Genomic DNA, 12,138 nt, shown 5'->3' with positions numbered 1-12,138 from the left:
GCGCCGTGACGCTGTGGAAATCGGCCATCTGGTGGGGCAGGAGCTGCCCGATGGCGTGGAAAACCAAACCCCCCACGCGGAACATGTGAAGCCGTTCCCCCCGTTGGATGATGCTGGCGATTTGCTTCACCTCGTCCCGTTCGATGTAGACGCGGCGGAAAACGGTGAAGCTGCTCAGCTCCTGCTCGCAGGGGCCCTTCAGCTTGTGGAGGGGGCACAGCATGGTCTTGTCCTTGAAGAACATGCACTTGGCGCGGATGGCGCAGGCGAAGTGGTAGACGCTGGGGCAGCGGATGCGGTTGCAGCTGTTGGTGGCCCCGGTTTTCTGGCACAGGGAGCACTTGGTGAGCAACCCGCGGTGCAGGGCCACCTCCACGTTGATCAGGGCCCCCCCCCTGCGTCTCGTAAACCTCCGTAGACCACAGGGCGCAGTTCAGGTGGACCCAAAGGTCGAGGTCAAGGTTGAGCAAGCGAGCCGGCCCGTCCGTAGCCCCGTCGCCTTCCTCGTGGCAGAAGCAGCACTTGCGCAGGTCCCGCGGCACCTTTTCGGGGCGCAGGGTGGTGCCCAGCTTGTCGATGAACTCCGCGATCTCCTTGTCGCCGTCCCGCTTGGCCCCCCCTTTCTGGATGGTGACGAGGAAGCGCAGCCGTTTCCACCGCACCCCCTTCCACTTCTTCAGCCGGGGCCGCGCTTCGTCCCCGTCCTCCGGCGGCCGCGAGCGTGGCTTGAAACGGGGCGGCGAGGGGGGGGCCGCGGCCCCTTCCTCCTGGGGGGCTGGGGAGGCGGGGGGCGGCAGGGGGGAGGGGGGGGCTGGGGCTGCCTCGTGGGCCGCCTCGGGATCGGGGACCCTGGCGGTCTCGGCGGGGCTGGATGGGGAGGGGACAGAGGGGGACAGCGGGGGGGAGGGCTCCTGGGGCATGACGGAGAGCTGCCGCACGTCCAGGTTGGAGACGTTGTTGACGTAGCAGTGGTGCAGGGTCTTCTCAGGGGCGGGGCTCTCCTGCGGCACGGGGAGGGGGGCACGGGTGAGAGCATCCCAGGGATGCAGACCCCCGACCTCCCTGTGCGTCACGGCGAAGGGTCCTTGAATCTGCAGGGACCCCAGAGCGCCCCACCGCGCTCCCAACCCTGCAAGGACCCTCCTCGACACCTTCCACGCGGTCCCGGGGGACCGAGCACCTCCCCACGGGGGGGGACCTGGCCCCAGGGGGGGGACCTGGCCCCTCGGGACTACCCCCCTGCAATCACAGGGGGACCTACAGGGACCACCGAGCACCTCTCTGTGTGGTCCAGCTTGGTCCCAAAGGGGTCCCTCCTGCATCCCCCCACAGCCCCAGCTTTACGGGTACCCCGACCCCCCGCCTCTCTCCTGGGGTCGCGGCCCCGGTGGGACCCCCGCCCCCCACTGACCTGTCTGAGCAGCGTCAGGAGGTCCAGCTCGCCCTTGAGGCTGTACCCCGGCAGCACCGCGTCAAACTGCTTCAACCACTCGGAGCTGCTGTCCGGCACCTTCCCGGCCAGCGCCGCCTTCTCCTTGCCACCGAGCATCCCTGAGGAGGTGACACAGCCCGTCACGGGGTGCCCGGCTTGGGGGACACCAGGGGAGCCTGTGGGGACAGGGTAGATGCTCACCAGCCATCTCGGTCTCCATCTTCTTGGCTTCGACCACGGCCGCTCGCATGGGGCCGTCGGGGAACAGCACCTCGTAGGAGCTGGGGATCTTCACGCTCAGCAGCTCGGCCATGGCCACCATCACCCCGTTAAGGTTCTGGGAGAAAAAAAAAGATGGGATGAAGCCAAGGTCCCGGATGCCACCACGAAGGGTCACTGCCAGGGCCCCAGGGGTCTTGTCTCCCCATCCCCCTCGCTCACCTTGGCAGCCGCTGCGGACACGGTCAGCATGACGGACACCTCGCTGCTCTTGCTCTTCTCCCACGGGGCGCCCGGGCCCGCTGCCCCCACCTTCCCGGGGGGAGCCCCGAAGGGCTCCGTGGCCTCGTAGGGCTTCGTGTCGGGGAACACTGGCGGGGGGGTGGGGGGGGGTGGGGGGTGTCAGAGCCACGCAGATCCAGCTGCACCAACAGCCCCCCACGAGCCCACCCAGCCGCCCCGGACCCCCTGCAGAAACACGGCTGGGAACCCATCACCTCAGGTGGGACAGGGAGGGGGATGCGGGGGTGGGGACAGGGAGGGGGATGCGGGGGTGGGGACAGGGAGGGGGATGCGGGGGTGGGGACAGGGAGGGGGATGCGGGGGTGGGGACAGGGAGGGGGATGCGGGGGTGGGGACAGGGAGGGGGATGCGGGGGTGGGGACAGGGAGGGGGATGCGGGGGTGGGGACAGGGAGGGGGATGCGGGGGTGGGGACAGGGAGGGGGATGCGGGGGTGGGGACAGGGAGGGGGATGCGGGGGTGGGGACAGGGAGGGGGATGCGGGGGTGGGGACAGGGAGGGGGATGCGGGGGTGGGGACAGGGAGGGGGATGCGGGGGTGGGGACAGGAGCACCCAGCACCAACAGGAGACCCTCGGGAACAGCCCAACCCCAACACACGACACCAAGCTCTAAGCTCTGCTGCCGAGATACAGGGCACCCCAGAGACCCCCTCCCCACCCCATCACACCCCTACCAGCCCACCCCCCCTCCCCCGCCCCATCACACCCCTACCAGCCCACCCACCCAGAGACCCCCTCCCCCGCCCCATCACACCCCTACCAGCCCACCCACCCAGAGACCCCCCTCCCCGCCCCATCACACCCCTACCAGCCCACCCACCCCCTCCCCCCCATCACACCCCCTACCAGCCCACCCCCCCCCTCCCCCCGCCCCCATCACACCCCTACCAGCCCACCCATCCAGAGACCCCCTCCCCTGTCCCATCATACCCCTACCAGTCCGCCCGCCCAAAGACCCCCTTCCTCCCCAATTTACGTGCCCTGCAGACCCCCTCCCTGCCCCGCCTTACCCCTGCCTGGTCTGTACCCCCCCCCGACCTCCTCCTGCCTGATCCATACACCCCACTGACCCCATCCTGCTTGGTCCCCAAGCCCCCTCCTGCCCTGCCTTGTCCACCTGCCCCTCCCCCCCCCCCCCCCCCCCCCCCCCCCCCAGCCCACCTGGGATACTGGCCCGGGGGATGATGGGGATGATGGGGGACAACACGCGCTCTTCCAGCTCCGGCTTGGCCTCGCTGAGCAGGGGGAAGCGGAGCAGCTCCTCGCCCAGCACGCTCTCCGGGGACGAGGCGGGGACGATGCTGTCGGGGGAATCGCTCTCGTCGTCGCTCTCCATCCTGCGGGGAAGGTGGTGTCACGGGCTGCAGGAGTTAGTGGCACCCGTGGTGGGGTTGCCGTCACCCATCGGGGGGGTCACCTGACGTCCTCGGTCTGGTTGTGCGGGGGGGTGGGTAGTGCTGCCAGCAGGTCCAGGCTCTTCACCTCCACAGCCGGCGTGTCTGCGTGGGGAAGGGATGGGTGTCATAGCGGGGGTGACAAGTGGTGGCAGGGACTCCTGTGCCACCCCCGCGCCAGCCACGCTCACCTTTCTGGCCGTGGGGCTCGCGGGCCGGCTCGGCATCCTTCGGCTGCTCGCCCAGCTCCTCGGGGGCCGTGACGCCGTTCACCATCTTCTGCTGCACGGAGGGGGGTGGCGTGGGGGGCAGCGAGGAGGGCGGCGTGGGTGGGTTGCTGAGGTTGTTCTGGGCAGGGGGCGGGGGGGAAGACAGCGGGGTGAACAGGGCGGGGTTGGGTCTGGGACCCCTGGAGGAGGGGGGGGGGAGGGGGGGGGGGGGATGAGGTGAGAACGACACCCACCCCCCTCCCCCCCCGGTACCTTGGTGAGTAGCTGGGAGTAATAGTCGGGCACGCTGTCGAGCACGGCGCTGCCGAAGGCGCCCCGCAGCTGGCTCTTCCCGTTGATGGGGCTGCTCCCGAAGGGCGCGAAGAGGCTGAAGTTGGCCGTGATGGTCGGCTCCGTCAGCGGCAGCAACGACAGCTCCTAGGGGCAAAGCAATGAGGAGGGGCTGGGGAGAAGGTGGGGGGCAAACCCCCCCCCCCCCCCCCCGGCCCGTAGCCGTACCTGTTTGAGCTGCTTCATCAGCGCTTCGCCGGGACGCAGCCCCTCGTCCTTCCGCAGCTTCTTCCGGGAGGCCGGTACCCGCTCGTTGCCCTTCTGCACCCGCTTGGGCTTGGTGGCCACCGGCTTCCTGGCGATGGAGGGGTCCTGGGGAGGGAAAGGGGAGTGGGAGCCATGCCGAGGCGCAGCCCCGCGGCCCCTCCGGCCCAGCCCGCAGCAGCCCGCTCACCTCCCGGCTCAACAGCACCGGTTGCGGCCGCGGCTCCAGCCCGGCACCCCGGTTCTCCGTGTGCCCATTGAGTTCACCCGGGCTCTGCGCCGAGAGCTGCACGTTCTTGGCCCGCAGCAGCTTCTGCAGCAGCAGGTGCCCGGCCTCGGAGCGGCCACCCGATGCCACCAAACTGGTGCTTTGACCGGTCCCGGGCTCCCCATTTGCTTCTGGTTTTGTCCCCTCGTCTCCATCCAGTTCACACTGCGCTGCCGCCGCTGCCGCCGTCGCCTCCTCCTTCGGCTCCTGCTTCACCAACACCTGGGGGGGGTCGCTGGACGTGGGGATCCCCTCCGGCACGGCGCTGTTGACGTGGGTCTCGCTGGGCTCAGCGGGGTCCGCACCGGGTGCCTCGGCGTCCCAGGGGTTGTGTGCCGGGTCGGGGAGGGTCCCGCTCGCCGTGGGTGCCAGCCCCGGCTCCGCGGGCGCCGCGGGGCTGGGGGCCGAGGTTGGGACCCCCGGTGACGTCTTCTTTGGCTCTTGGGGGCTCTGCTCGGGGCTGGCCAGCTGCTGGGGCGCGCAGCCCAGGGGCGAGGGGGCTGGCGGCGTGGGGAGCCGGACGAGGCCGGGCTGGGGGCCACGGGCAGCCAGGGCTGCCTGCACCAGCTCGGCCAGGGGCTGCTGGGGGGGCTGCTGGGGGGGCTGCCCCGAGAGCCCCCGGCCCTGCTCGGTGGCAAAGCCGCTCTGCGCTTCTGCCGGCGTGCCCGGCCGCGGCTGGAAGAGGGGCCCGAGCGGGCGAGGGGGCTGGCGGGCAGCGGGGACCGGGGAGCCGTAGTCCGGGGCCTGCCCGGGGTAGGGGCCGGGGGGCCGGAGCCCCTGGTTCTGCTGCAGGAGGCTCTGCTGGTGCCGCTGCACCAGGAGGGCCTGGAGCTGCTGCTGCTGCTGCGGCGTCAGGTGCCGCAGCTGCGGGTTCTTGGCCAGGACCCCCTGGAGCTGCGCCCGGATTTGGCCCATCACCGGCCCCGGCACGAGGCCGGTGGGGAGCGCGGTGGCCATGGCCGGCGACGGGCCCCCCGGCCCCGCTTTGTGCTGCCCAGGGCTCTGGAGCCGGGGGGGCTGCGGCTGGCCCTGCAGCGAGCCCGGTGGCCCCTTGCCCGGGTCCGGTGCCCGCGGTGTCGGTGGCACCGCCATGCCCTGCGCCTGGCCCGTCCCGCAGCCCAGCGGTGGCTCCGCCACCCCGTCCCCGTCCCCGTGCTGCTGGGCCAGCTCAGGGTGGGCAGCCCCGGGGCTGGGCAGCGGGGGGGCGAGCAGGGGGCCCGGCTGCACCGGGGGGGCCCGCAGCGCCGGTTGCGAGCCCAGGCCGCCGGGCTGCGGGGAGGCCAAGAGGAGCTGCTGGCCCTGCCCCAGCTCGGCCTGGTGCTTTGGGGCTGGGGGCTCCGGGCCAGCCAGCCCCGAGGGGTTGAGGGCTCCCTGCTGCTCCTGGGGACCCCCGTGCAGCTGCCCCCCGCTCTCGCTGCCCTCGGCGGGCAGGGCGCTGCCGTCCACCCCTCCGGGCTGGTCCTTGGCAGCCAGGACCGCCGGGGCCGGCTGCATTCCCTGACTCAGGTGCAGCACAGAGGGGGCCTGGCCCACCGCCCCGTGCTGCGGAAAGTGCTGGATCGGGGGCTGCCCCTGGCCCAGCCCCAGGAGGCCCGGCTGGGCGGCCGCCGAGTTCTGCTGCTGTTGCTGCTGCTGTTGCTGCTGCGGGGCCAGCAGCGCCCGCGACTGTCCCAGCTGCTGGGACAGCACGAGCCGGTGGCTGAGCATCCCCGGAGTCTGCGGCGCCAGCTGGGGCGAGCCCAGCACCCGCTGCTGGTGGGGGGCCAGGAGGACCTGCCGCTGGGGCTGGGGGTGCCCCAACACCCCCTGGTGCTGCAGCCCCGACGCCTGCGTGTAGCCTGGCTGCTGCTGCGGCGAGAGCTGCTGCACCAACAGGCTCTGCTGGCTGCCCAGCAGCCCCGGTTGCTTCGGCACCATGGGCTGCCCCACCGTGCCCGGCTGCGGGGCCGGCGCCGGCTGCTGCTGCTGCTGCCCCAGTAGCCCAGGTTGCCCCACCATGGCTGCCGGTTGCATCGAGCCTTGGCCCAGCACGGCGGGCTGCTGCAGCGCCGGTTGCGGCATGACGCCGGGCTGCTGCATGGCGACTTGTCCCAAGACACCCGGCTGTTGCATGGCGGCTTGTCCCATCACGCCCGGCTGTTGCATCGCTGTCTGGGCCATCACGCCCGGCTGTTGCATCGAAGTTTGTCCCATGACACCCGGCTGTTGCATCGACGGCTGTGCCATGATGCCCTGCGGCTGCATCGAGCTCTGGCCCATGACACCCGGTTGCTGCATCGCTGCCTGCCCCATGATGCCCTGCTGCTGCATGGCCGCCTGTCCCATCGCTCCCTGTTGCTGCATGGCCGCCTGTCCCATCACACCTGGCTGCTGCATGGCCGCTTGTCCCATCACTCCCTGTTGCTGCATGGCCACTTGTCCCATCACTCCCTGTTGCTGCATGGCTGCCTGTCCCATCGCTCCCTGTTGCTGCTGCTGCTGCTGCTGTTGCTGCTGCTGCTGCAGCGACACTTGTCCCAGCATATTCTGTTGCTGCAGTTTCTGGGCCAGCTGCATCCTCTGGAGCTGCCTCTCCTGCAGCAGGCGGCTGTCGGTGGCCAACCCGCGGAGCGCGGGGTTGCCGGCGAAGAAGGCGTTGGAGGTGCCAGGCACCGGCGCGTTGCCCACGGCTTGCTGGCCCATGAAGGGCAGACCTTGCTGCACGCCCATGGACATGCCCCCCTGGGGCAAGCGCAGCCCCCCGGGCTGTCCCGGCTGCTGGCCCAGGCCCTGAGCCCCCACCACGGTCCCCGCCGGCTGCTGGACTCCGTGTGCCGACAGCAGCTGCCCAGGGAGCTTGGACATGAGACGGGGACTCTGCGAGGGGCTGAGGGCCATGACGGCGGAGGCCTGATGCTGGTGCTGCTGCTGCTTGTTGCGGTACTCAGCCATGAGGTTGGTGTGCTCCTTCTGCTGCTTCCTCACCTGCCGGGGATGGAGATGGGGGTCAGCACCGCGGGGCGGCACAGCATTAGTGCCGGAGACGGGGCACCCACCCGGGGGGTGGGGTGTGTGGTTAAAAGGTCCTCCTCCTACCTGGTCCAGCTGCTTCTGGATTTTGCTCTGCTGTTCCGTCACCAGCTTCAGTTTCTCGGCGTCAGCCTCGGGGAACTCGCGGCCGGCTTTCTTGGCGGTGCGCTGCTTGGCGCAGAGGGCTTTGCGCGATTTGCGGTGCGCCCCGATCTGCTCCTCCAGCACCTTCAGCTGCATCTGCAGGAGCTGCTGCGTGTGGAAGAGCCACTCCTCGTACTGCCGCTGATCGGCTTCGTCTGCCGAAGGGAAAGGGCTCGGATCAGCCGGGATCCCGCTCCGGAGGCAGCCTGGTCACGGTCCTGCTCAGCCCAGCCCGCCTGGGCAGGATGAGACCCGGCCAGCAACACCCCAGCCCCCCGCCCCGCCCCGCCCCCCCCCCCCAGTCGGTACTCACTGATGACACCCTGGGCGAAGGTGGGTGGGTTGGGGCGAGCCTGCGTCGGGTCCGTGCCGCTCCGCTCCTGGCAGAGGGGGGGGCGTTGGTGACGCGTGCCATGCTGGGCCCCCTCCCCGCTGGCCCCCTGGCCCCCCTCCGCAGACCCCCAGCTCCCCAGGGAACCGCAAACCCACCGGGCAGAGCGGCTCCTGCCTGGCAGTGTCCAAGCACCGGCAGCCCCAAGGGGACCCCTATGCACCCCCCAGGCACCCCACTGACCTGCCCACTCCCCATCCACCCCCCCAACACCCCAAGTCACCTGCCTGCTCCCCTTCTGCCCCCCAAGGCACCCCACTCACCTGCCCGCCCCCCTGATGCACCCCAACTCACCTGCCAGCCCCCCTGATGCACCCCAACTCACCTGCCCGCCCCCCTGATGCACCCCAACTCACCTGCCCACTCCCCATCCACCCCCAGACACCCCAACTCACCTGCCCGCCCCCCCCCATGCACCCCAACTCACCTGCCCGCCCCCCCCCCAGGCACCCCAACTCACCTGCCTGCTCCCCTTCTGCCCCCCAGGCACCCCACTCACCTGCCCACCCCCCTGATGCACCCCAACTCACCTGCCCGCCCCCCCCAGGCACCCCCAACTCACCTGCCCATCCCCCCAATGCACCCCACTCACCTGCCCACTCCCCAGACACCCCACTCACCTGCCCACCCCCCAGACCCTCCCACCCACCTCCCCATCCCCCAGACACCCCACTCACCTGCCCGCTCCCCAGACACCCCACTCACCTGCCCGCTCCCCAGACCCTCCCACCCACCTCCCCATCCCCCAGACACCCCATTCACCTGCCCGCTCCCCATCTGCCCCCCCCAGTCACGCCACTCATCTGCCCCTTTCCCATCTGCCCCCCAAACACCCTGCTTGCCCCCCCTCAGATACCCCCACTCACCTGCCCCCTTCCCATCTGCCCCCACAGACACCCCACCCACCTGCCCACCCCCCTGACACCCCACTCACCTGCCCACTCCCCGTCAGCAAGTGATTCTGCATCTCGGAGACGGCCGGACCCCCCGAGAGCCGCTGGGCCAGCAGGGAAACCTGTTGCCTTGGGGAGGGGGACACAGAGAGATGAGGGATGAGCCAGAGCCAAGGCACCCTGCCCACCCTGCCCCACTGCCCGCCCTGCCCCACTGCCCGCCCTGCCCCACTGCCCGCCCTGCCCCACTGCCCGCCCTGCCCCTTACCTGTTCATGCCCTGGGCCACCCCGATGCTGCCCTGAGCCATCACCTTCTTGATGCCCTTCAACGCCACCATCTTGGCCTTGGCAATGGGGTCCATGATGTCCTCGGCCGCAAACTTGTCCAGGTCTGCCACGAGAGAGTCGGGGGATGGTACCACGCCACGTTCAGCCCTCTCCCACCATCACCCCCCCCCAAAAACGACCACCCCCCACCCCCTACCTGTGTCCGGGAAGAAGCTGTTGGCCAACTGCTGCTGCATGACAAGCTGGGGGGGCTTCAGCCCCAGGGTGGGCGGCTGCACCCCGGCCATGGGCTTCTGCACCAGCACCTGCTGCTGGCTCTGCTGCGGCTGTGCCAGGGCCACCTGCACGCCGTGGGGGGACGCCAAGACGTGGGGCTGCCCGGGCGCCATACCCATGTGGGGGGCCAGCGCCGGACCTTGCTGGGGGGCGCCGAGTCGGGGGGGCTGCGGTGGCATTAGCGGTGGCCTGGCCACCAAGCCCAGCTGGAGGGGAGGCTGTGGGGCGCCCAGGCGGGGGGGCTGCCCCTCGGGGGGCTGCCCAGCCGTTGCTGCGTGCAGCATGGGGTGCCCTGGGGCCGGGAGGTGGGGGGTGCCCCGGGGTAGGTGGGCAGACATCTGCTGCTTCTTCTGCAGCTCCTTCTTCTCGTGCTCCAGCAGGTCCTCGATGAGCAGGGGCAGCTCGCTGGCCACCAGCGAGCTCTCCATCTTGTCCAGGTCATCAGCCGGGGAATGCCGGGCACTTCCCAAGCCCAAAGCTCCACCGTCCAGCTCAAACTTTTCCAACAAGGGGTTGTTTTGGCTGCCCAGCTGGGCAGGGGTCAGCCCACGGCCGGGACCGGCGTAAGGGTCCTTGTCTGGCATGGGGACACCGGCGTGACCACTGTTAGGGAAGTGAGGCAAGCCGAGGCGAGCCGGGCCAGCGGTGGGGCTCAGGAGGGTCTGGCCGGATTTGAGGCTGAGCCCCAGTGAGGCAGAGATCTTATCCGTGCCCTGCAGGCTCTCCGACTTCACCGGGACCGGGAGCCGCTCGGGGCCGCTGGCGGTGAACTGGCAGGGGGAGGTCTTCAGGCAGCCGTCCTCCAGCTTGGGCTTGACGTCGGTGGGCAGCGAGCCCCCCTTCGCCTCCGCACCCTGCGCCTTGAAAGACGCCGGGTCGGGGGCCAACGCGGCGCCCGGTGGGCAGGGAGCGGGTCCCAAAGCCACCCCCGGCACCAACCCTTCCTTGGGCACCTCCCGGTCCTCCGTGGATGGAGCCGTGTCTTTGCCGTCCCCGGGATCGGGGAGCTTCAAGGTGGGCGCTGGTGGCTCCGTCTTGAGCTGAGCTTCGCGCTCGGCTTTCTCGTTGGCCGACTCGACCAGGCGGAGATGCTCGTTGAAGATGTCCTTTTTGTCACCGGTGTCCAGCTCGGGGTCGGTGTAAGCCAGCAGGTCGAACTCGTCGCCGTTCAGCAAATCATCCAGGTGAGGATCCGCCGTCTCCAGGTTATCCAGGTTATCCAGGTCATCGTCCCCTTTCGCCACATCTGGATCCAGGCTCAGGTTGGCCAAATCATCATCGTCTTCCAGGTCCTTGTGGGAGCCGAAATCATCGTCCAAATCGGGCTCCACCGGCACCTCGCAGGGCAGACGCCCCCCCTCCAGGCTCAGGTGGCTCTTCCCCGGGGCCGGAGCCGGCGCGGGGTCCGGTGTGGGACCATCTTTGGGACCCTCAGGTCGGAGGGCAGAGCCGGAGGACAGCGGGCGCGGGGGGACGTGCTGCAGCTCCAGGTTGGGGGCCGGCAGCGGCGGGGGGGGCGGCCGCTTTGCTGGGAGGCTGGTGGTGGCTGTTGCTCAGCTCGGGCCCCTGCGGGGAGGCGGGGGGCAGCGGCACCGGCATCTTCTGGGGCTGCAGGGCCGGGGTGGGGAGCGCCTGCATGGGCACGACAGGGGCGCAGAGAGCCTGGGGGGTGCCCTCCTCCCCGGGAAGAAAAAAGCGGGGGCGGGGTGCCTGGGGGGCAAAGGGGGACCCCACGACCCCTCCGGCTCCTTTCTGCACGTTGTGGCGCAGCTCGATGAAGGGGGCGCCCAGGGTGGCGGGCGAGGCGGGCACTGCCTCGGTGGGTGCCGGCAGGCGGGTGCCCAGGCTGCCGACGGGGGGGCCGGGGGCCGGTGGGGCGAAGCGGGAGGCGACGGGGAGCCGCAGGGCTGCCTGCTGCTGCTGCTGCTGCTGCCAGAGGTGCTGCTGTGGGGACGGTGCCGGGAAGACCCCCCGGGGGTAGAAAGCCTGGGGGGGTCCCACTGCCGCCCTGCAAGACAACGCGGTGTCAGGGCTGGCACTGCCACCCCACGCGTGGCACCCGGGGGGTCCCAACCCCCTCGGGCACAGCGAAACCACAGCCTCCCCCGCCCCGCCCCCACCCCATCCCTCGGGAGCGATCCCGACAAGCGGGAGCTGAGGGGAAGCGCCCCACCGTGGAGCCCGTCGTGGCGAGCCCCTCACCCAGCTGCTGGGCACCCACCTCCCGTTGACGTCCAGGGTGGCCGGGGTGGCCGCCGGTGGGGGCCGGGAGAGCCGCTCGTCCTGCGCAAACGCTGCTTGCACCATAACGGAGCCGGGCAACTTCCCGGTGCCGGCTGCGGTGGCGAGGGTCCCGAGGAGCCCCTTGTCCTGGGGTTAAAAAAAAAAAAAAAAAAAAAAAAAAAAGAGAGGAAAGGACACGTCACCCTCCTCCATCCTGCCCCCCCCCCCACTTTCCTGATTGCCAGCAGAACCGTGTCCCCCCCCCGAGCTCTCCTACCTGTGCCGGTTGGTAGGGGGCCATGCCCCGGCTCAGCTCGAAGGCTTGGCTGCCGGTCTCGGGGGTCCAAGCTGCCGGTGCGGAGGTGGCAGCCGCCGCCGCGCTCTCCTTCTCCTGCCGTAGGCTGTTGCGTTGGATCTGCTGGCGGATGAGCAGCTCCCGGAGCCGCTGGCGCTGGGAGAAACGGAGCCGTTAGGCCTGAGCAAAAACCAGGAGCAAGCCCCAAGAAACAAAGCAGACGCGGAGAACCTCTTCG

The 12,138-nt window shown here is 70.4% G+C and overlaps 1 protein-coding gene across 1 annotated transcript in view; it reads right to left on the bottom strand.

The window, feature by feature from the left end:
• Window positions 1-12,138, bottom strand: part of KMT2D (lysine methyltransferase 2D) — a 36,466-nt gene that overhangs the window by 6,628 nt on the left and 17,700 nt on the right. Inside the window, 19 exon segments of the mRNA XM_040577863.1 lie at window positions 3-394; window positions 396-1,001; window positions 1,412-1,551; window positions 1,634-1,769; window positions 1,874-2,022; window positions 3,116-3,291; window positions 3,372-3,453; window positions 3,540-3,696; window positions 3,831-3,995; window positions 4,077-4,220; window positions 4,303-7,344; window positions 7,456-7,688; window positions 7,847-7,913; window positions 8,859-8,946; window positions 9,086-9,209; window positions 9,303-10,917; window positions 10,919-11,390; window positions 11,604-11,752; window positions 11,883-12,056. Of these exon segments, the coding sequence (XP_040433797.1) occupies window positions 3-394; window positions 396-1,001; window positions 1,412-1,551; window positions 1,634-1,769; window positions 1,874-2,022; window positions 3,116-3,291; window positions 3,372-3,453; window positions 3,540-3,696; window positions 3,831-3,995; window positions 4,077-4,220; window positions 4,303-7,344; window positions 7,456-7,688; window positions 7,847-7,913; window positions 8,859-8,946; window positions 9,086-9,209; window positions 9,303-10,917; window positions 10,919-11,390; window positions 11,604-11,752; window positions 11,883-12,056 (8,111 nt within the window).

This window comes from Falco naumanni, chromosome 20 (assembly GCF_017639655.2).
Source record: "Falco naumanni isolate bFalNau1 chromosome 20, bFalNau1.pat, whole genome shotgun sequence".
Taxonomy (NCBI): Eukaryota; Metazoa; Chordata; class Aves; order Falconiformes; family Falconidae; genus Falco; species Falco naumanni.
Note: the sequence above shows the minus strand (reverse complement) of the source record. Positions and strands in the feature narration are given on the sequence as shown.